Consider the following 23,998-nt stretch of genomic DNA (forward strand, 5'->3'; position numbering starts at 1 on the left):
CGAGCGTGTCCACGTGTCGTCTCATCTCCACCCATGGCGTCCTCGTGCCCTCTGCTGGGTCCATCCTACAAACTCCCCTCCTCAGACCCGGTTATACTGGGAGTGTTCCCTGGAGCAGTGGGTAAACTGGAGCGGCTCCTGGCGCTGGGCCCAGGTGACGGCGCGGGCAGTGAGCGCTTTATTACAGCGCCGCTGTGTATTTAACGGACCATGAGCGCTTATTTGTCGCCGGCGCAGTCTTTAGTGTCTCTCTATTTGCAGAGTCAGATGGATCGTCTGTTTTTCAGGCCAGAGGACACGCTTTCTATGGTGCCAAGTGACTGGCGGCCAAAATAAACAAGAGAACAAACAGCGCCGGGCACCGGGCCAGACGGGCAAGAAGACGGGCGCGGGATACACGGCTGCTGTGTGTCTTTATATCTCAGCCTCTCAATCCTTAAACACTCTGTACACCTCCAAAACCCTCCCCACCCCCCCTATACATGTACGCTCCTTCACCTGAGCATGCATGTACTTACTACAGGAAGACTAGAGTAAGAGAGAGGGGAATCCTGGAGGTGTGAACCTTGCACACTGTCACGATCCCGCAGCCTGCAATCACATGGATTGACGGCAGAAATTGCTCCTGGGACTGGAAAACCCACTAACATAATAAATCACTAAGTGTTTGTACCATATAATGAACACTAAACACAAGCAAAAGAGTACAGCAACGCTCTGTCATGGGTGTGTAACACTTGGCAGACAGTCCTGTGGTGTTCCGGCTGTAGAAGGTCGCAGCGTTAGGCTGCACAAACTGCTCCCTGACTTTCTATTTTTCCTTGCTTTTGGTTTATCCCTTTCCCTTTAGGACCCTGCGTATTTCCTCACGTTTTCAGCTGGTTTTCATCAGTACTTCCCTTTATATATCCTCACCTCATTCCCCGTGAACAAGCCCTCAGTGCAAGCAGTCAGCTTGCATTCTTCTGGACAAACCTTGTTGTTCTTGCAGTTCCTCTCCCTCAGCCATCTGGAGACAAGTTGTTCATGAGATTTCTCCCATGTTTGTGCTCCCTATGTCTTCTTTAGAGCTTAGTGGGGATGACTGAGCGCTCAACCCATCCGCTCCCTACCTAGGGTCCAGGTTAGGGTCAGCCAGGGTCAGGTATCCTGCTCGGCGCATAGGTGCAGAACCTATCTAGGGTGGTGAGGGTCAGCTAGGGCCAGGTATCCTGCTCAGGCGCATAGGTGCAGAACCTATCTAGGATGATGAGGGTCAGCCAGGGCCAGCTATCCTGCTCAGCGCATAGGTGCAGAACCTATCTAGGGTGGTGAGGGTCAGCTAGGGCCAGGTATCCTGCTCAGGCGCATAGGTGCAGAACCTATCTAGGATGGTGAGGGTCAGCCAGGGCCAGGTATTCTGCTCAGCGTATAGGTGCAGAACCTATCTAGGATGGTGAGGGTCAGCCAGGTATTCTGCTCAGCGTATAGGTGCAGAACCTATCTAGGATGATGAGGGTCAGCCAGGGCCAGGTATCCTGCTCAGCGTATAGGTGTAGAACCTATCTAGGATGATGAGGGTCAGCCAGGGCCAGGTATCCTGCTCATCGTATAGGTGCAGAACCTATCTAGGATGATGAGGGTCAGCCAGGGCCAGGTATCCTGCTCAGCGCATAGGTGCAGAACCTATCGAGGGTGGTGAGGGTCAGCCAGGGTCAGCTATCCTGCTCAGCGCATAGGTGCAGAACCTATCTAGGATGGTGAGGGTCAGCCAGGGTCAGCTATCCTGCTCAGCGCATAGGTGCAGAACCTATCTAGGATGGTGAGGGTCAGCCAGGGCCAGGTATTCTGCTCAGCGTATAGGTGCAGAACCTATCTAGGATGGTGAGGGTCAGCCAGGTATTCTGCTCAGCGTATAGGTGCAGAACCTATCTAGGATGATGAGGGTCAGCCAGGGCCAGGTATCCTGCTCAGCGTATAGGTGTAGAACCTATCTAGGATGATGAGGGTCAGCCAGGGCCAGGTATCCTGCTCATCGTATAGGTGCAGAACCTATCTAGGATGATGAGGGTCAGCCAGGGCCAGGTATCCTGCTCAGCGCATAGGTGCAGAACCTATCGAGGGTGGTGAGGGTCAGCCAGGGTCAGCTATCCTGCTCAGCGCATAGGTGCAGAACCTATCTAGGATGGTGAGGGTCAGCCAGGGCCAGGTACCCTGCTCAGCGTATAGGTGCAGAACCTATCTAGGATGGTGAGGGTCAGCCAGGGCCAGGTATTCTGCTCAGCGTATAGGTGCAGAACCTATCGAGGGTGGTGAGGGTCAGCCAGGGTCAGGTATCCTGCTCAGGCACATAGGTGCAGAACCTAGCTAGGATGATGAGGGTCAGCCAGGGCCAGGTATTCTGCTCAGCGTATAGGTGCAGAACCTATCGAGGGTGGTGAGGGTCAGCCAGGGCCAGGTATCCTGCTCATCGTATAGGTGCAGAACCTATCGAGGGTGGTGAGGGTCAGGTATCCTGCTCATCGTATAGGCGCAGAACCTATCTAGGATGGTGAGGGTCAGCCAGGGCCAGGTATCCTGCTCAGCATATAGGTGCAGAACCTATCGAGGGTGGTGAGGGTCAGCCAGGGTCAGGTATCCTGCTCATCGTATAGGCGCAGAACCTATCTAGGATGATGAGGGTCAGCCAGGGCCAGGTATCCTGCTCATCGTATAGGCACAGAACCCATCTAGGATGGTGAGGGTCAGCCAGGGCCAGGTATTCTGCTCAGCGTATAGGTGCAGAACCTATCGAGGGTGGTGAGGGTCAGCCAGGGTCAGGTATTCTGCTCAGCGTATAGGTGCAGAACCTATCGAGGATGGTGAGGGTCAGCCAGGGCCAGGTATCCTGCTCATCGTATAGGTGCAGAACCTATCGAGGGTGGTGAGGGTCAGGTATCCTGCTCATCGTATAGGCGCAGAACCTATCTAGGATGGTGAGGGTCAGCCAGGGCCAGGTATCCTGCTCAGCGTATAGGTGCAGAACCTATCGAGGGTGGTGAGGGTCAGCCAGGGTCAGGTATCCTGCTCATCGTATAGGCGCAGAACCTATCTAGGATGATGAGGGTCAGCCAGGGCCAGGTATCCTGCTCATCGTATAGGCACAGAACCCATCTAGGATGGTGAGGGTCAGCCAGGGCCAGGTATTCTGCTCAGCGTATAGGTGCAGAACCTATCGAGGGTGGTGAGGGTCAGCCAGGGTCAGGTATTCTGCTCAGCGCATAGGTGCAGAACCTTTCTAGGATGTTGAGGGTCAGCCAGGGCCAGGTATTCTGCTCAGCGCATAGGTGCAGAACCTATCTAGGATGGTGAAAGTCATCCAGGGTCAGGTATCCTGCTCGGCGCATAGGTGCAGAACCTATCTAGGGTGGTGAAGGGAGTTAGTGGACAGGGGTAAGTTTGGTCAGGAGTCACCACCTTCCCTTCCCAAGGCACAGAGTCTCCCTTCCCTTTCGCAATTCCTTTGGAATACCTAGCGATGCACTCTGAAAGCCCTAAGATTTTATATATATATATATATATATATATATATATATATATACATATATTATATATACAAACAAACATAGAATACATGAACTTTAAACTGCATTAATACTGTGTGGAATATACTTTAGAAAAATGAAAATTCTTAGCGCATAAATTGGCCAATTCACGTGAGCCCATCTACCACGGCAAGGTGATCCTTCTTTGATGGGGCCCTATCCTAATATCAGGCCTCTCCTGGACCAAAAGTCTACAAATATACGGGCAGGAAGTATCCAGTACTAATTATATCCACCCCGGGGCTGATGGGGGAGCAGAATAGGAGGCTGGCTACACCTCCAATATATACTGGAAAAGAAGAACACCTTCCCGCAGTTAATGGACATGAATTATCCAATCTGTCAGCTACGAAGCTTCACTTTCTAAAATATACATTACAGTCTGATTTTCATATATTCTTTGTATACGTTTTAGCGTGCGCAGAGGCGCTGCCATCTTTTGCTCAGGTTTCGTGTCGCTGGCACTCATTCACACTTGCTATGTTCTGTAGATATGAAGCCCTCCCCCACCTAGAAGAAGAGACGGACGTGCAGCAGAATGTGAACGATCCCCGCGAGGGCTGAGGAATCACTGGTTAAGCGATTTCCACACATTGTGCAGACGGGAGGCGTCGGACCCCCGAACTGCCGCCGCCGCCGTGTGTATCGCCCACTTCACTGTCGTATTAAAGGGCTGTGATGTTTCCTCCTAAAAGAGACACAAAGCCCGAAGGGATTAATTATAAAGAGCAGCTGGTACCCGCAACACCGGGCAGGAAGCTCCAGCGCTCATGTTATACCTGACAGCTGCTGCCAGAACCACCCCCGACCCCGGCACCGGCCGCACACGATAAACAAGTCCACAACAAAGGGAAACACAAGAACATAACCAGAAACGAGGAAAAAAGCTAAGGAGCACGCCGCTATAACCTGGGCATCTCCTGTATATAATTATATATGTACAGCCGCTATAACCTGGGCATCTCCTGTATATAATTATATATGTACAGCCGGTATAACCTGGGCATCTCCTGTATATAATTATATATGTACAGCTGGTATAACCTGGACATCTCCTGTATATAATTATATATGTACAGCTGGTATAACCTGGGCACCTCCTGTATATAATTATATATGTACAGCTGGTATAACCTGGGCATCTCCTGTATATAATTATATATGTACAGCTGGTATAACCTGGGCATCTCCTGTATATTATTATATATGTACAGCCGGTATAACCTGGGCATCTCCTGTATATAATTATATATGTACAGCTGGTATAACCTGGGTATCTCCTGTATATAATTATATATGTACAGCTGGTATAACCTGGGTATCTCCTGTATATAATTATATATGTACAGCTGGTATAACCCGGGCATCTCCTGTATATAATTATATATGTACAGCCGCTATAACCTGGGCATCTCCTGTATATAATTATATATGTACAGCCGCTATAACCTGGGCATCTCCTGTATATAATTATATATGTACAGCCGGTATAACCTGGGCATCTCCTGTATATAATTATATATGTACAGCTGGTATAACCTGGGCATCTCCTGTATATAATTATATATGTACAGCTGGTATAACCTGGGCATCTCCTGTATATTATTATATATGTACAGCCGGTATAACCTGGGCATCTCCTGTATATAATTATATATGTACAGCTGGTATAACCTGGGTATCTCCTGTATATAATTATATATGTACAGCTGGTATAACCTGGGTATCTCCTGTATATAATTATATATGTACAGCTGGTATAACCTGGGCATCTCCTGTATATAATTATATATGTACAGCTGGTATAACCTGGGTATCTCCTGTATATAATTATATATGTACAGCTGGTATAACCTGGGCATCTCCTGTATATTATTATATATGTACAGCTGGTATAACCTGGGCATCTCCTGTATATAATTATATATGTACAGCTGGTATAACCTGGGCATCTCCTGTATATAATTATATATGTACAGCCGGTATAACCTGGGCATCTCCTGTATATTATTATATATGTACAGCTGGTATAACCTGGGCATCTCCTGTATATAATTATATATGTACAGCTGGTATAACCTGGGTATCTCCTGTATATAATTATATATGTACAGCCGGTATAACCTGGGCATCTCCTGTATATAATTATATATGTACAGCCGGTATAACCTGGGCATCTCCTGTATATAATTATATATGTACAGCCGGTATAACCTGGGCATCTCCTGTATATAATTATATATGTACAGCCGGTATAACCTGGGCATCTCCTGTATATAATTATATATGTACAGCCGGTATAACCTGGACATCTCCTGTATATAATTATATATGTACAGCCGGTATAACCTGGGCATCTCCTGTATATAATTATATATGTACAGCCGGTATAACCTGGGCATCTCCTGTATATAATTATATATGTACAGCCGGTATAACCTGGGCACCTCCTGTATATAATTATATATGTACAGCTGGTATAACCTGGGCATCTCCTGTATATAATTATATATGTACAGCCGGTATAACCAGGGCATCTCCTATATATAATTATATATGTACAGCTGGTATAACCTGGGCATCTCCTGTATATAATTATATATGTACAGCTGGTATAACCTGGGCATCTCCTGTATATAATTATATATGTACAGCCGGTATAACCTGGGCATCTCCTGTATATAATTATATATGTACAGCTGGTATAACCTGGGCATCTCCTGTATATAATTATATATGTACAGCTGGTATAACCTGGGCATCTCCTGTATATAATTATATATGTACAGCTGGTATAACCTGGGCACCTCCTGTATATAATTATATATGTACAGCTGGTATAACCTGGGCATCTCCTGCATATAATTATATATGTACAGCTGGTATAACCTGGGCATCTCCTGCATATAATTATATATGTACAGCTGGTATAACCTGGGCATCTCCTGTATATAATTATATATGTACAGCTGGTATAACCTGGGCATCTCCTGTATATAATTATATATGTACAGCTGGTATAACCTGGGCATCTCCTGTATATAATTATATATGTACAGCTGGTATAACCTGGGCATCTACTGTATATAATTATATATGTACAGCTGGAATAACCTGGGCATCTCCTGTATATAATTATATATGTACAGCTGGTATAACCTGGGCATCTCCTGTATATAATTATATATGTACAGCTGGTATAACCTGGGCATCTCCTGTATATAATTATATATGTACAGCCGGTATAACCTGGGCATCTCCTGTATATAATTATATATGTACAGCCGGTATAACCTGGGCATCTCCTGTATATATTATATATGTACAGCTGGTATAACCTGGGCACCTCCTGTATATAATTATATATGTACAGCTGGTATAACCTGGGCATCTCCTGTATATAATTATATATGTACAGCTGGTATAACCTGGGCACCTCCTGTATATAATTATATATGTACAGCTGGTATAACCTGGGCATCTCCTGTATATAATTATATATGTACAGCCGGTATAACCTGGGCATCTCCTGTATATAATTATATATGTACAGCTGGTATAACCTGGGCATCTCCTGTATATAATTATATATGTACAGCTGGTATAACCTGGGCACCTCCTGTATATAATTATATATGTACAGCTGGTATAACCTGGGCATCTCCTGTATATAATTATATATGTACAGCCAGTATAACCTGGACATCTCCTGTATATAATTATATATGTACAGCTGGTATAACCTGGGCACCTCCTGTATATAATTATATATGTACAGCTGGTATAACCTGGGCATCTCCTGTATATAATTATATATGTACAGCTGGTATAGCCTGGACATCTCCTGTATATAATTATATATGTACAGCCGGTATAACCTGGACATCTCCTGTATATAATTATATATGTACAGCTGGTATAACCTGGGCATCTCCTGTATATAATTATACATGTACAGCTGGTATAACCTGGGCATCTCCTGTATATAATTATACATGTACAGCTGGTATAACCTGGGCATCTCCTGTATATAATTATATATGTACAGCTGGTATAACCTGGGCATCTCCTGTATATAATTATATATGTACAGCTGGTATAACCTGGGCATCTCCTGTATATAATTATATATGTACAGCTGGTATAACCTGGGCACCTCCTGTATATAATTATATATGTACAGCTGGTATAACCTGGGCATCTCCTGTATATAATTATATATGTACAGCTGGTATAGCCTGGACATCTCCTGTATATAATTATATATGTACAGCCGGTATAACCTGGACATCTCCTGTATATAATTATATATGTACAGCTGGTATAACCTGGGCACCTCCTGTATATAATTATATATGTACAGCTGGTATAACCTGGGCATCTCCCTGTATATAATTATATATGTACAGCTGGTATAACCTGGGCATCTCCTGTATATAATTATATATGTACAGCCGGTATAACCTGGGCATCTCCTGTATATAATTATATATGTACAGCCGGTATAACCTGGGCATCTCCTGTATATAATTATATATGTACAGCTGGTATAACCTGGGCACCTCCTGTATATAATTATATATGTTCAGCTGGTATAACCTGGGCATCTCCTGTATATAATTATATATGTACAGCTGGTATAACCTGGGCATCTCCTGTATATAATTATATATGTACAGCTGGTATAACCTGGGCATCTCCTGTATATAATTATATATGTACAGCCGGTATAACCTGCGCATCTCCTGTATATAATTATATATGTACAGCCGGTATAACCTGGGCATCTCCTGTATATAATTATATATGTACAGCTGGTATAACCTGGCCATCTCCTGTATATAATTATATATGTACAGCCGGTATAACCTGGCATCTCCTGTATATAATTATATATGCACAGCCGCTATAACCTGGGTATCTCCTGTATATAATTATATATGTACAGCTGGTATAACCTGGGCATCTCCTGTATATAATTATATATGTACAGCCGGTATAACCTGGGTATCTCCTGTATATAATTATATATGTATAGCTGGTATAACCTGGATATCTCCTGTATATAATTATATATGTGCAGCCGGTATAACCTGGCATCTCCTGTATATAATTATATATGTACAGCTGGTATAACCTGGGTATCTCCTGTATATAATTACATATGTACAGCCGCTATAACCTGGGCATCTCCTGTATATAATTATATATGTACAGCCGGTATAACCTGGGCATCTCCTGTATATAATTATATATGTACAGTCGGTATAACATGGGCATCTCCTGTATATAATTATATATGTACAGCGGGTATAACCTGGGCATCTCCTGTATATAATTATATATGTACAGCTGGTATAACCTGGGCATCTCCTGTATATAATTATATATGTACAGCCGGTATAACATGGGCATCTCCTGTATATAATTATATATGTACAGCCGGTATAACCTGGGCATCTCCTGTATATAATTATATATGTACAGCTGGTAGAACCCGGGCATCTCCTGTATATAATTATATATGTACAGTCGGTATAACATGGGCTTCTCCTGTATATAATTATATATGTACAGCGGGTATAACCTGGGCATCTCCTGTATATAATTATATATGTACAGCTGGTATAACCTGGGCATCTCCTGTATATAATTATATATGAACAGCCGGTATAACCTGGGCATCTCCTGTATATAATTAAATATGTACAGCTGGTATAACCTGGGCATCTCCTGTATATAATTATATATGTACAGCTGGTATAACCTGGGCATCTCCTGTATATAATTATATATGAACAGCCGGTATAACCTGGGCATCTCCTGTATATAATTAAATATGTACAGCTGGTATAACCTGGGCATCTCCTGTATATAATTATATATGTACAGCCGGTATAACCTGGGCATCTCCTATATATAATTATATATGTACAGCTGGTATAACCTGGGCATCTCCTGTATATAATTATATATGTACAGCTGGTATAACCTGGGCATCTCCTATATATAATTATATATGTACAGCTGGTATAACCTGGGCATCTCCTGTATATAATTATATATGTACAGCGGGTATAACCTGGGCATCTCCTGTATATAATTATATATGTACAGCCGGTATAACCTGGGCATCTCCTGTATATAATTATATATGTACATGTCACGCTCCCCGGGTCCCCTGCTCTGCTCCCCGGCTCACCTGCCACGCTCCCCGGCTTCCCTGCGTCGCTCCCCGGTTCCTCTGTCCGGCGTCCGCCGCTTTCCGGTCTCCAGCCTCCATTGCCTGCGGTTCCCAGGCGTCCTGGTCCCCGCTCCCGGCGCCCGTCGGCTACTCAGCCCCAGCCCGGCTCTCCTGCTTCCTCCTCACCGCTCCCTGCCCTGGCTTCTGGCACCCGGGCCTCGCGCATGCGCATTAGGGCGCGCGCGCGGTCATTGACCCTTTCTTAAAGGGCCAGCGTCCACTGACAGGAAATTGAGCACACAGGTACAGGGTATAAAGGGGTTAGTGTCCAAGTGGGCGGGGCCTGTTCTTCGTGTTTCCCAAGCTAGGAGTCAGGTCTCCTTGTGTTCCTGTGAGATACTCACCTCTCTCTCTTCTAGAGCCGGTCCTGCCTCGCCATCCGGTCCTGCCGAATCCCGAACGCTGACTATCTGCCATCCTGACAGTCCGTTCCATCTCTGATCCCTGTGGTGACCCGTCCTCTCGCTCCATCGGTTCCGGACTCCGCCTGACAACATCTCGGCTTCCGAACCTGAGCTCCGTCACCCGGACTACCATCAGTGACTCCGTGGTCCCAGGGACTTCTCCATTCTACTCTTGTGCACGGACTGTCTTGCTACCCGTAGTGCTCCAGGTACCGGACCCCTTACCTTCATCAAGGAGTTCGGCCCAGTGGATCCACCTCCTGGGTCTGCCCGTCCACCTGGCCCTAACAGTAAGAACAGGCCATGGATCCCGCCGAAGCACTAGCGGCCTTGCAGGAAGAACTCACACGCCAGCGTGAGACTCAGACCCGCATGCTGAACTTTCTGTCTTCTGTGGACGCCCGCCTGAACACGCTACAAGCGTCGGTTACATCTTCAGCATCTCGGGCTTCCACTAGACAATCCACGGCTCCAGCTCCCGTGGCAGCCTCCTCGGATGCTTCCAGGCTTCGTTTGGCCTCACCACCCCGGTACGCCGGAGATCCCAAGACCTGCAGGGGATTCATAAACCAATGCTCCCTCCATTTCACGCAGCTGCCGCATTTGTTTGCCTCCGACCAAGCCAAGGTCGCCTTCATGATGTCCCATCTAGAGGGTGAGGCATTGGCGTGGATGAACCCCTTGTGGGAGAAGGAGGACCCTGTGACCACGAACATCCAGGAGTTCCTGCAGGCATTTCGTGGCACCTTTGACGAGCCCGGACGCGCCTCCGCGTCTGCCTCATCTCTTCTCCGGTTACGTCAGGGGACTCTGACGGTGGGTCAATATGCCATCCGTTTTCGCACCTTGGCTTCGGAACTCGGGTGGAACAACGAGGCTCTAACCGCCGCCTTCTGGGAAGGGCTCTCGGGTCGAATTAAAGATGAGCTGGCTGGTCGTGACGTACCGTCCACCCTGGATGCCCTGATTACCCTAGCGACTCGAGTGGACATTCGCTTTCAGGAGCGATCCAAAGAGGTGTCCCGTGAGAGACGTCCGGTACGGCATTCCTCTCCTCCGCAGAAGCCCGCCATACTTCAGTCAACGGCATCTGGTGTACCCGTCCACGAGCCCATGCAGATCGACCGTGTGCGGCAGTCTGAACAACGCCGAGCAGAGCGGCTCGCCAAGGGCCTCTGCTTCTACTGCGGAGAGGGCACACACCTTCTACGCTCCTGTCCAGAGAGGCCGGGAAACTCCAAAGCCTAGGGTTGGTAGGAGAGGCCACCCTAGGTGCTGGGACTCTCTCAGACCCGGTTACGTGGACTGTTCAAGTGACAACGGGAGAGACGCGGTTCACGGCCGAGGCGTACCTCGATTCTGGGGCAGCAGGCAATTTCATCCAGCAGGCCACGGTGGACAAGTACCAGGTGCCTGTTACTCCACTCGACAAACCCCTCGTGATTGCCTCTGTGGATGGAAGTCCCCTCTCTGACACCATCTCGTGGATCACCAGGCCGGTCGAACTGCGTATCGGTGCCCTGCACACCGAGAACATCGCTCTCTACGTCCTCCCACACATGTCCCATCAAATTCTGCTGGGACTCCCCTGGTTAAGGACACACGAACCGTCCGTCAGCTGGGGCACTGGTGAAATCACCCGATGGGGCTCTTCTTGCCACGAGAACTGTCTGAAGACCATACAACCCATCCGACGACCTCCGGTTCCAGAGTCCCTACCGGGACTGCCCTCGGCCTATTGGTCCTTCGCGGACGTCTTTGACAAAAAGGAATCAGAGGTACTTCCGCCACATCGTCCTTACGATTGTGCCATCGACCTGCTCCCGGGAACTACACCACCTCGAGGACGGATATATCCGCTGTCTCCTGCCGAAACAAGGGCCATGTCTACTTACATCTCAGAGAGCCTGGCAAGGGGATTCATTCGGAGATCCTCCTCTCCTGCTGGAGCAGGCTTCTTCTTCGTTAAGAAGAAAGAAGGTGACCTACGCCCATGCATAGACTACCGGGGATTGAACCAAATCACCGTGAAAAACAAGTACCCCCTGCCGCTCATCCCCGAATTGTTTGATCGGCTTAGAGGAGCTCGTGTGTTCACCAAGTTGGATCTTCGGGGTGCCTACAACCTGGTCCGCATCCGCTCTGGGGACGAATGGAAGACCGCGTTCAATACTCGCGATGGGCACTATGAATACTGTGTGATGCCCTTCGGCCTGTGTAACGCACCAGCAGTCTTTCAGGAATTGGTGAACGACGTGTTCCGAGACCTTCTCTACGTCTGTGTGGTGGTGTATCTTGATGACATCCTGGTCTTTTCTCCGGACCTCCAGACCCACAGAGAGAACGTGCAGCTGGTACTACAACGACTGAGGGAGAATCGTCTGTACGCCAAGTACGAGAAGTGTGTCTTCGAGCAGTCTTCTCTTCCCTTCCTGGGTTACGTCATCTCCGATACCGGACTGCAGATGGATCCGAAGGTCTCTTCCATTCTCAACTGGCCTCCTCCTTCTGGACTAAAGGCAATCCAACGCTTCCTGGGATTCGCCAACTATTACCGCCAGTTCATCCCTCACTTCTCGGCTCTGACTGCTCCTCTCTCCGCCTTGACCAAGAAGGGGGCTAATCCAAAGGACTGGTCACCTGCGGCCGACGCCGCGTTTGGCTCTCTGAAGCGGGCATTTGCCTCCTCTCCTGTGCTCCACCGTCCGGAGTTAAACCGACAGTTCACCTTGGAGGTGGATGCCTCCTCCTCGGGAGCCGGAGCAATGCTCATGCAGAAGTCCTCCTCCGGGAAGATGGTGACTTGCGGTTTCTTCTCCAAGAGTTTCTCAGCGCCTGAACGCAACTACACCATCGGTGACCGAGAGCTATTGGCAGTCAAACTGGCTCTGGAGGAATGGCGCTACCTTCTGGAAGGAGCAGTGTACCCCGTTATTATTTACACGGACCACAAGAACCTGGAATACCTGCGGTCTGCTCAACGACTGAACCCACGGCAAGCCAGGTGGTCCTTGTTCTTTGCCAGATTCGATTTCCAGCTCCATTTCCGACCCGCGGACAAGAATGTACGCGCAGATGCCTTGTCCAGGTCATTCATGCCCATGGAGCAGGAGGAGGAGACATCCCAGCCCATCATCTGTCCTAGTAAAATCATTCCGGTGACTTCTGTCACCCTGGCCCAGATACTGCCCGGGAAGACCTATGTCTCTGAGACTGACAGGCAAAAAGTGTTACACTGGGGCCATGCCTCGAAAATAGCCGGTCATGCTGGTCAGAAGAGAACATGGAGTATGATTGTACGTCACTACTGGTGGCCATCCCTTCGGACGGATGTCGCTTCTTTTGTCTCAGCCTGCTCCTCTTGTGCCAGGAATAAGACGCCCAAACATCTGCCATATGGCCGTCTTCTGCCTCTGCCTATACCCTCAGTTCCGTGGCAACACATTGCGATGGACTTTATTACGGACTTGCCACTGTCCTCCGGACACACAGCCATATGGGTCGTGGTGGATCGGTTCTCTAAAATGGCTCATTTCGTCCCTATGGCTGGACTGCCCTCTGCCCAGGAACTCGCTGACGCCTATATACAACACATCTTCCGCTTGCATGGCTTTCCATCACACATTGTGTCCGACAGAGGAACTCAGTTCACCTCCCGCTTCTGGAGGGCTCTCTGCAAACATCTGGGAGTGACTCTGGACTTTTCTTCAGCCTACCATCCTCAGTCGAACGGCCAAGTGGAACGGGTCAATCAGATCTTGACCTCCTTCTTACGTCACTACGTCAACGCCCATCATGACGACTGGTCCACGCTTCTTCCTTGGGCTGAATTCTCCCATAACCACCACGTCAGTGAGTCCTCCTCCAGCTCTCCCTTCCATGTCGTTTACGGACTTCAGCCTTCCGTCCCATTGCCTGTATCCTCTTCCTCGGATGTCCCTGCTGCTGATGCTGTAGCCCGTGACTTTGCAACGATTTGGGACTCAGTCAAGGCGTCCCTGGGACGTGCTTCCCTGCGGATGAAGAGACATGCAGACAAGAGACGTCTGGACCCTCCGTGTTTCTCTCCTGGAGATCTAGTCTGGCTTGCTTCCAAGTACGTCCGATTGAAGCTACCATCCTACAAGCTGGGACCTCGCTACATCGGGCCGTTTAAAGTCCTCAGCAAGATCAATGAGGTCTCCTACAAGCTGCAGCTCCCGGCCACGATGAGGATACCCAACTCCTTCCACGTCTCCCTGCTCAAGCCGGTTGTCCTTGGTCCCTTCTCCGCTGCTGCCAGTTCGGCTCCTCCTCCTATTGCCGATGACGACATCTATGCGGTAAGGGATATCGTGGCCATGAAAACCGTACGGGGCCGACAGTTCTTCTTGGTGGACTGGGCAGGGTATGGTCCTGAGGATAGGTCCTGGGAACCCCGGGAGAATGTGGGCACTCCTCTGATCCGTGCCTTCCTGTCCCGGTTGCGGGGAGGGTACTGTCACGCTCCCCGGGTCCCCTGCTCTGCTCCCCGGCTCACCTGCCACGCTCCCCGGCTTCCCTGCGTCGCTCCCCGGTTCCTCTGTCCGGCGTCCGCCGCTCCCCGGTCTCCAGCCTCCATTGCCTGCGGTTCCCAGGCGTCCTGGTCCCCGCTCCCGGCGCCCGTCGGCTACTCAGCCCCAGCCTGGCTCTCCTGCTTCCTCCTCACCGCTCCCTGCCCTGGCTTCTGGCACCCGAGCCTCGCGCATGCGCATTAGGGCGCGCGCGCGGTCATTGACCCTTTCTTAAAGGGCCAGCGTCCACTGACAGGAAATTGAGCACACAGGTACAGGGTATAAAGGGGTTAGTGTCCAAGTGGGCGGGGCCTGTTCTTCGTGTTTCCCAAGCTAGGAGTCAGGTCTCCTTGTGTTCCTGTGAGATACTCACCTCTCTCTCTTCTAGAGCCGGTCCTGCCTCGCCATCCGGTCCTGCCAAATCCCGAACCCCGAACGCTGACTATCTGCCATCCTGACAGTCCGTTCCATCTCTGATCCCTGTGGTGACCCGTCCTCTCGCTCCATCGGTTCCGGACTCCGCCTGACAACATCTCGGCTTCCGAACCTGAGCTCCGTCACCCGGACTACCATCAGTGACTCCGTGGTCCCAGGGACTTCTCCATTCTACTCTTGTGCACGGACTGTCCTGCTACCCATAGTGCTCCAGCTACCGGACCCCTTACCTTCATCAAGGAGTTCGGCCCAGTGGATCCACCTCCTGGGTCTGCCCGTCCACCTGGCCCTAACAGTACAGCCGGTATAACCTGGGCATCTCCTGTATATAATTATATATGCACAGCCGGTATAACCTGGGTATCTCTCCTGTATATAATTATATATGTACAGCCGGTATAACCTGAGCATCTCCTGTATATAATTATATATGTACAGCCGGTATAACCTGAGCATCTCCTGTATATAATTATATATGTACAGCCGCTATAACCTGGGTATCTCTCCTGTATATAATTATATATGTACAGCCGGTATAACCTGGGCATCTCCTGTATATAATTATATATGTACAGCCGGTATAACCTGGGCATCTCCTGTATATAATTATATATGTACAGCTGGCATAACCTGGACATCTCCTGTATATAATTATATATGTACAGCTGGTATAACCTGGGCATCTCCTGTATATAATTATATCTGTACAGCTGGTATAACCTGGGCATCTCCTGTATATAATTATATATGTACAGCCGGTATAACCCGGGCATCTCCTGTATATAATTATATATGTACAGCTGGTATAACCTGGGCATCTCCTGTATATAATTATATATGTACAGCTGGTATAACCTGGGCATCTCCTGTATATAATTATATATGTACAGGTGGTATAACCTGGGCATCTCCTGTATATAATTATATATGTACAGCCGGTATAACCTGGGCATCTCCTGTATATAATTATATATGTACAGCCGGTATAACCTGGGCATCTCCTGTATATAATTATATATATACAGCTGGTATAACCTGGGCATCTCCTGTATATAATTATATATGTACAGCTGGTATAACCTGGGCATCTCCTGTATATAATTATATATGTACAGCTGGTATAACCTGAGCATCTCCTATATATAATTATATATGTACAGCCGGTATAACCTGGGCATCTCCTGTATATAATTATATATGCACAGCTGGTATAACCTGAGCATCTCCTGTATATAATTATATATGTACAGGTGGTATAACCTGGGCATCTCCTGTATATAATTATATATGTACAGCGGGTATAACCTGGGCATCTCCTGTATATAATTATATATGTACAGCCGCTATAACATGAGCATCTCCTGTATATAATTATATATGCACAGCTGGTATAACCTGAGCATCTCCTGTATATAATTATATATGTACAGCCGCTATAACCTGAGCATCTCCTGTATATAATTATATATGTACAGCTGGTATAACCTGAGCATCTCCTATATATAATTATATATGTACAGCCGGTATAACCTGGGCATCTCCTGTATATAATTATATATGCACAGCCAGTATAACCTGGGCATCTCCTGTATATAATTATATATGTACAGGTGGTATAACCTGGGCATCTCCTGTATATAATTATATATGTACAGCCGGTATAACCTGGGCATCTCCTGTATATAATTATATATGCACAGCTGGTATAACCTGAGCATCTCCTGTATATAATTATATATGTACAGGTGGTATAACCTGGGCATCTCCTGTATATAATTATATATGTACAGCCGGTATAACCTGGGCATCTCCTGTATATAATTATATATGTACAGCTGGCATAACCTGGACATCTCCTGTATATAATTATATATGTACAGCTGGTATAACCTGGGCATCTCCTGTATATAATTATATCTGTACAGCTGGTATAACCTGGGCATCTCCTGTATATAATTATATATGTACAGCTGGTATAACCTGGGCATCTCCTGTATATAATTATATATGTACAGGTGGTATAACCTGGGCATCTCCTGTATATAATTATATATGTACAGCTGGTATAACCTGAGCATCTCCTATATATAATTATATATGTACAGCCGGTATAACCTGGGCATCTCCTGTATATAATTATATATGTACAGCTGGTATAACCTGAGCATCTCCTGTATATAATTATATATGTACAGGTGGTATAACCTGGGCATCTCCTGTATATAATTATATATGTACAGCGGGTATAACCTGGGTATCTCCTGTATATAATTATATATGTACAGCCGCTATAACCTGAGCATCTCCTGTATATAATTATATATGCACAGCTGGTATAACCTGAGCATCTCCTGTATATAATTATATATGTACAGCCGCTATAACCTGAGCATCTCCTGTATATAATTATATATGTACAGCTGGTATAACCTGAGCATCTCCTATATATAATTATATATGTACAGCCGGTATAACCTGGGCATCTCCTGTATATAATTATATATGCACAGTTGGTATAACCTGAGCATCTCCTGTATATAATTATATATGTACAGGTGGTATAACCTGGGCATCTCCTGTATATAATTATATATGTACAGCGGGTATAACCTGGGCATCTCCTGTATATAATTATATATGTACAGCCGCTATAACCTGAGCATCTCCTGTATATAATTATATATGTACAGCTGGTATAACCTGGTATCTCCTGTATATAATTATATATGTATAGCCGGTATAACCAGGGCATCTCCTGTATATAATTATATATGTACAGCCGGTATAACCTGGGCATCTCCTGTATATAATTATATATGTACAGCTGGTATAACCTGGGCATCTCCTGTATATAATTATATATGTACAGCCGCTATAACCTGAGCATCTCCTGTATATAATTACATATGTACAGCTGGTATAACCTGGTATCTCCTGTATATAATTATATATGTACAGCCGGTATAACCTGGGCATCTCCTGTATATAATTATATATGTACAGCCGCTATAACCTGAGCATCTCCTGTATATAATTATATATGTACAGCTGGTATAACCTGGTATCTCCTGTATATAATTATATATGTACAGCGGGTATAACCTGGACATCTCCTGTATATAATTATATATGTACAGCCGGTATAACCTGGGCATCTCCTGTATATAATTATATATGTACAGCTGGTATAACCTGGGCATCTCCTGTATATAATTATATATGTACAGCTGGTATAACCTGAGCATCTCCTGTATATAATTATATATGTACAGCCGATATAACCTGGGCATCTCCTGTATATAATTATATATGTACAGCTGGTATAACCTGGACATCTCCTGTATATAATTATATATGTACAGCCAGTATAACCTGGGCATCTCCTGTATATAATTATATATGTACAGCCGGTATAACCTGGGCATCGCCTGTATATAATTATATATGTACAGCGGGTATAACCTGGGCATCTCCTGTATATAATTATATATGTACAGCCGCTATAACCTGAGCATCTCCTGTATATAATTATATATGTACAGCCGGTATAACCTGGGCATCTCCTGTATATAATTATATATGTACAGCAGCTATAACCTGGGCATCTCCTGTATATAATTATATATGTACAGCTGGTATAACCTGGTATCTCCTGTATATAATTATATATGTACAGCGGGTATAACCTGGACATCTCCTGTATATAATTATATATGTACAGCCGGTATAACCTGGGCATCTCCTGTATATAATTATATATGTACAGCTGGTATAACCTGGGCATCTCCTGTATATAATTATATATGTACAGCTGGTATAACCTGAGCATCTCCTGTATATAATTATATATGTACAGCCGATATAACCTGGGCATCTCCTGTATATAATTATATATGTACAGCTGGTATAACCTGGACATCTCCTGTATATAATTATATATGTACAGCCAGTATAACCTGGGCATCTCCTGTATATAATTATATATGTACAGCCGGTATAACCTGGGCATCGCCTGTATATAATTATATATGTACAGCGGGTATAACCTGGGCATCTCCTGTATATAATTATATATGTACAGCCGCTATAACCTGAGCATCTCCTGTATATAATTATATATGTACAGCCGGTATAACCTGGGCATCTCCTGTATATAATTATATATGTACAGCAGCTATAACCTGGGCATCTCCTGTATATAATTATATATGTACAGCTGGTATAACCTGGGCATCTCCTGTATATAATTATATATGTACAGCCGGTATAACCTGGGCATCTCCTGTATATAATTATATATGTACAGCTGGCATAACCCGGGCATCTCCTGTATATAATTATACATGTACAGCTGGTATAACCTGGGCATCTCCTGTATATAATTATATATATACAGCCGGTATAACCTGGGCATCTCCTGTATATAATTATATATGTACAGCTGGTATAACCTGGCATCTCCAGTATATAATTATATATGTACAGCCGGTATAACCTGGGCATCTCCTGTATATATTTATATATATACAGCCGGTATAACCTGGACATCTCCTGTATATAATTATATATGTACAGCCGGTATAACCTGGGCACCTCCTGTATATAATTATATATGTACAGCCGGTATAACCTGGGCACCTCCTGTATATAATTATATATGTACAGCCGATATAACCTGGACATCTCCTGTATATAATTATATATGTACAGGTGGTATAACCTGGGCATCTCCTGTATATAATTATATATGTACAGCCGGTATAACCTGGGCACCTCCTGTATATAATTATATATGTACAGCCGGTATAACCTGGACATCTCCTGTATATAATTATATATGTACAGCTGGTATAACCTGGGCATCTCCTGTATATAATTATATATGTACAGCCGGTATAACCTGGGCATCTCCTGTATATAATTATATATGTACAGCTGGTATAACCTGGGCACCTCCTGTATATAATTATATATGTACAGCTGGTATAACCTGGGCATCTCCTGTATATAATTATATATGTACAGCTGGTATAACCTGGGCATCTCCTGTATATAATTATATATGTACAGCCGGTATAACCTGAACATCTCCTGTATATAATTATATATGTACAGCTGGTATAACCTGGGTATCTCCTGTATATAATTATATATGTACAGCTGGTATAACCTGGGTATCTCCTGTATATAATTATATATGTACAGCCGGTATAACCTGGGCATCTCCTGTATATAATTATATATGTACAGCTGGTATAACCTGGGCATCTCCTGTATATAATTATATATGTACAGCCGGTATAACCCGGGCATCTCCTGTATATAATTATATATGTACAGCTGGTATAACCTGGGCATCTCCTGTATATAATTATATATGTACAGCTGGTATAACCTGGACATCTCCTGTATATAATTATATATGTACAGCTGGTATAACCTGGGCATCTCCTGTATATAATTATATATGTACAGCTGGTATAACCTGGGCATCTCCTGTATATAATTATATATGTACAGCTGGTATAACCTGGGCATCTCCTGTATATAATTATATATGTACAGCTGGTATAACCTGGGCATCTCCTGTATATAATTATATATGTACAGCTGGTATAACCTGGGCATCTCCTGTATATAATTATATATGTACAGCCGGTATAACCTGGGCATCTCCTGTATATAATTATATATGTACAGCTGGTATAACCTGGGCATCTCCTGTATATAATTATATATGTACAGCCGGTATAACCTGGGCATCTCCTGTATATAATTATATATGTACAGCCGGTATAACCTGGGCATCTCCTGTATATAATTATATATGTACAGCTGGTATAACCTGGGCATCTCCTGTATATAATTATATATGTACAGCTGGTATAACCTGGGCATCTCCTGTATATAATTATATATGTACAGCTGGTATAACCTGGGCATCTCCTGTATATAATTATATATGTACAGCTGGTATAACCTGGGCATCTCCTATATATAATTATATATGTACAGCTGGTATAACCTGGGCATCTCCTGTATATAATTATATATGTACAGCTGGTATAACCTGGGCATCTCCTGTATATAATTATATATGTACAGCTGATATAACCTGGACATCTCCTGTATATAATTATATATGTACAGCTGGTATAACCTGGGCATCTCCTGTATATAATTATATATGTACAGCCGGTATAACCTGGGCATCTCCTGTATATAATTATATATGTACAGCCGGTATAACCTGGGCATCTCCTGTATATAATTATATATGTACAGCCGGTATAACCCGGGCATCTCCTGTATATAATTATACATGTACAGCCGGTATAACCTGGGCATCTCCTGTATATAATTATACATGTACAGCCGGTATAACCTGGGCATCTCCTGTATATAATTATACATGTACAGCCGGTATAACCTGGGCATCTCCTGTATATAATTATACATGTACAGCCGGTATAACCTGGGCATCTCCTGTATATAATTATATATGTACAGCCGGTATAACCCGGGCATCTCCTGTATATAATTATACATGTACAGCCGGTATAACCTGGGCATCTCCTGTATATAATTATATATGTACAGCCGGTATAACCTGGGCATCTCCTGTATATAATTTTATATGTACAGCCGGTATAACCTGGGCATCTCCTGTATATAATTATATATGTACAGCTGATATAACCTGGGTACCTCCTGTATATAATTATATATGTACAGCTGGTATAACCTGGGCATCTCCTGTATATAATTATATATGTACAGCTGGTATAACCCGGGCATCTCCTGTATATAATTATATATGTACAGCTGGTATAACCCGGGCATCTCCTGTATATAATTATACATGTATAACCCTATATCTGAGGTCAGGTCATGCTGGGAGCTGTAGTTATATATATATTGGGACGATGCTCATACTCCTCTCCTCTCCTGCAGGTGATACACGCTGGATGATGACCATTATCCTCCCGGTATCTGCAGATATTATCGCTCGGCTTCCATTTGTGTCAGTCTTTACTGCTGTTGGTTTTCTATTAATGAAGCTCAGGAGGAAGAAAACGATATATATATATTCACTGTTCATTTTAATCCTCCTGGTCCATGAATAGAACTCGAGCGCTGCAGAGGAGACTGATCCCTCAACAGCCTGACCCCTCCACAGACTGACCCCTCCACAGACTGACCCCTCCACAGACTGACCCCTCCACAGCCTGACCCCTCCACAGACTGACCCCTCCACAGCCTGACCCCTCCACAGCCTGACCCCTCCACAGCCTGACCCCTCCACAGACTGACCCCTCCACAGACTGAGCCCTCCACAGCCTGACCCCTCCACAGCCTGACCCCTCCACAGCCTGACCCCTCCACAGACTGACCCCTCCACAGCCTGACCCCTCCGCAGACTGACCCCTCCGCAGCCTGACCCCTCCACAGCCTGACCCCTCCACAGACTGACCCCTCCACAGCCTGACCCCTCCACAGACTGACCCCTCCACAGCCTGACCCCTCCACAGACTGACCCCTCCGCAGCCTGACCCCTCCACAGCCTGACCCCTCCACAGACTGACCCCTCCACAGACTGACCCCTCCGCAGCCTGACCCCTCCACAACCTGACCCCTCCACAGCCTGACCCCTCCACAGACTGACCCCTCCACAGACTGACCCCTCCACAGACTGACCCCTCCACAGACTGACCCCTCCACAACCTGACCCCTCCGCAGCCTGACCCCTCCGCAGCCTGACCCCTCCGCAGCCTGACCCCTCCACAGACTGACCCCTCCACAGACTGACCCCTCCACAGACTGACCCCTCCGCAGCCGGAGCGGTGACAATGATGGGGGTCACTGTCTTGCACTTACTGCGATTGATGGGGTTCCCGCTGGAATACGTCTCCATCTGCAGATAAACCGTCCAGACCCCCAACAGAAGAATGACGAACAGCAGAAACAGCCAAAAGTTTTTCTGCAACTTCTTCAGGGGCAGCGGGCGACCCCACATCCTGGCCGCCCGCCTCCCGTGCGCCCGTCTCTGCAGCGTGGTTTCGGTGTCTGGTCACTCCTGGGTTTCGGTGTCTGGTCACTCCTGGGATTCGGGGGCGTCCGGTCACTTCTGGGATTCGGGGGTGTCTGGTCACTCCTGGGATTCGGGGGCGTCCGGTCACTCCTGGGATTCGGGGGTGTCCAGTCACTCCTGGGATTCGGGGGTGTCCGGTCACTCCTGGGATTCGGGGGCGACCGGTCACTCCTGGGATTCGGGGGCGACCGGTCACTCCTGGGATTCGGGGGCGTCCGGTCACTCCTGGGATTCGGGGGCGTCCGGTCTCTCCTGGGATTCGGGGGTGTCCGGTCACTCCTGGGATTCGGGGGTGTCCGGTCACTTCTGGGATTCGGGGGTGTCCGGTCGCTCCTGGGATTCGGGGGCGTCCGGTGACTCCTGGGATTCGGGGGTGTCTGGTGACTCCTGGGATTCGGGGGCGTCCGGTCACTCCTGGGATTCGGGGGCGTCCGGTCACTCCTGGGATTCGGGGGCGTCCGGTCACTCCTGGGATTCGGGGGCGTCCGGTCACTCCTGGGATTCGGGGGCGTCCGGTCACTCCTGGGATTCGGGGGCGTCCGGTCACTCCTGGGATTCGGGGGCGTCCGGTCACTCCTGGGATTCGGGGACGTCCGGTCACTCCTGGGATTCGGGGGCGTCCTGGGCGATGGGTGAGCGCTCATCCCTGATTTCCCTCCATTACAATCATCCACAATGTGATATAATTGGGATGCAGCCTGTGCAGAGGAGCGGCTGCCGCCTCCGCC

At 46.5% G+C, this 23,998-nt stretch overlaps 1 protein-coding gene across 1 annotated transcript in view; it reads right to left on the reverse strand.

Moving 5' to 3' along the window:
• The window catches only part of B4GALNT3 (beta-1,4-N-acetyl-galactosaminyltransferase 3), a 92,398-nt gene extending 69,173 nt beyond the window's left edge, over positions 1-23,225 (reverse strand). The window contains exon 1 of the mRNA XM_075343621.1: positions 23,057-23,225. Coding sequence (XP_075199736.1) covers positions 23,057-23,195 — 139 coding nt within the window. The 5' untranslated portion in view covers positions 23,196-23,225. The remainder of the gene's footprint in view (positions 1-23,056) is intronic.
• Between the last annotated feature and the right edge of the window lie 773 nt (positions 23,226-23,998).

The sequence above is a fragment of the Anomaloglossus baeobatrachus genome, chromosome 4 (genome assembly GCF_048569485.1).
Source record: "Anomaloglossus baeobatrachus isolate aAnoBae1 chromosome 4, aAnoBae1.hap1, whole genome shotgun sequence".
NCBI classification, from domain to species: Eukaryota; Metazoa; Chordata; class Amphibia; order Anura; family Aromobatidae; genus Anomaloglossus; species Anomaloglossus baeobatrachus.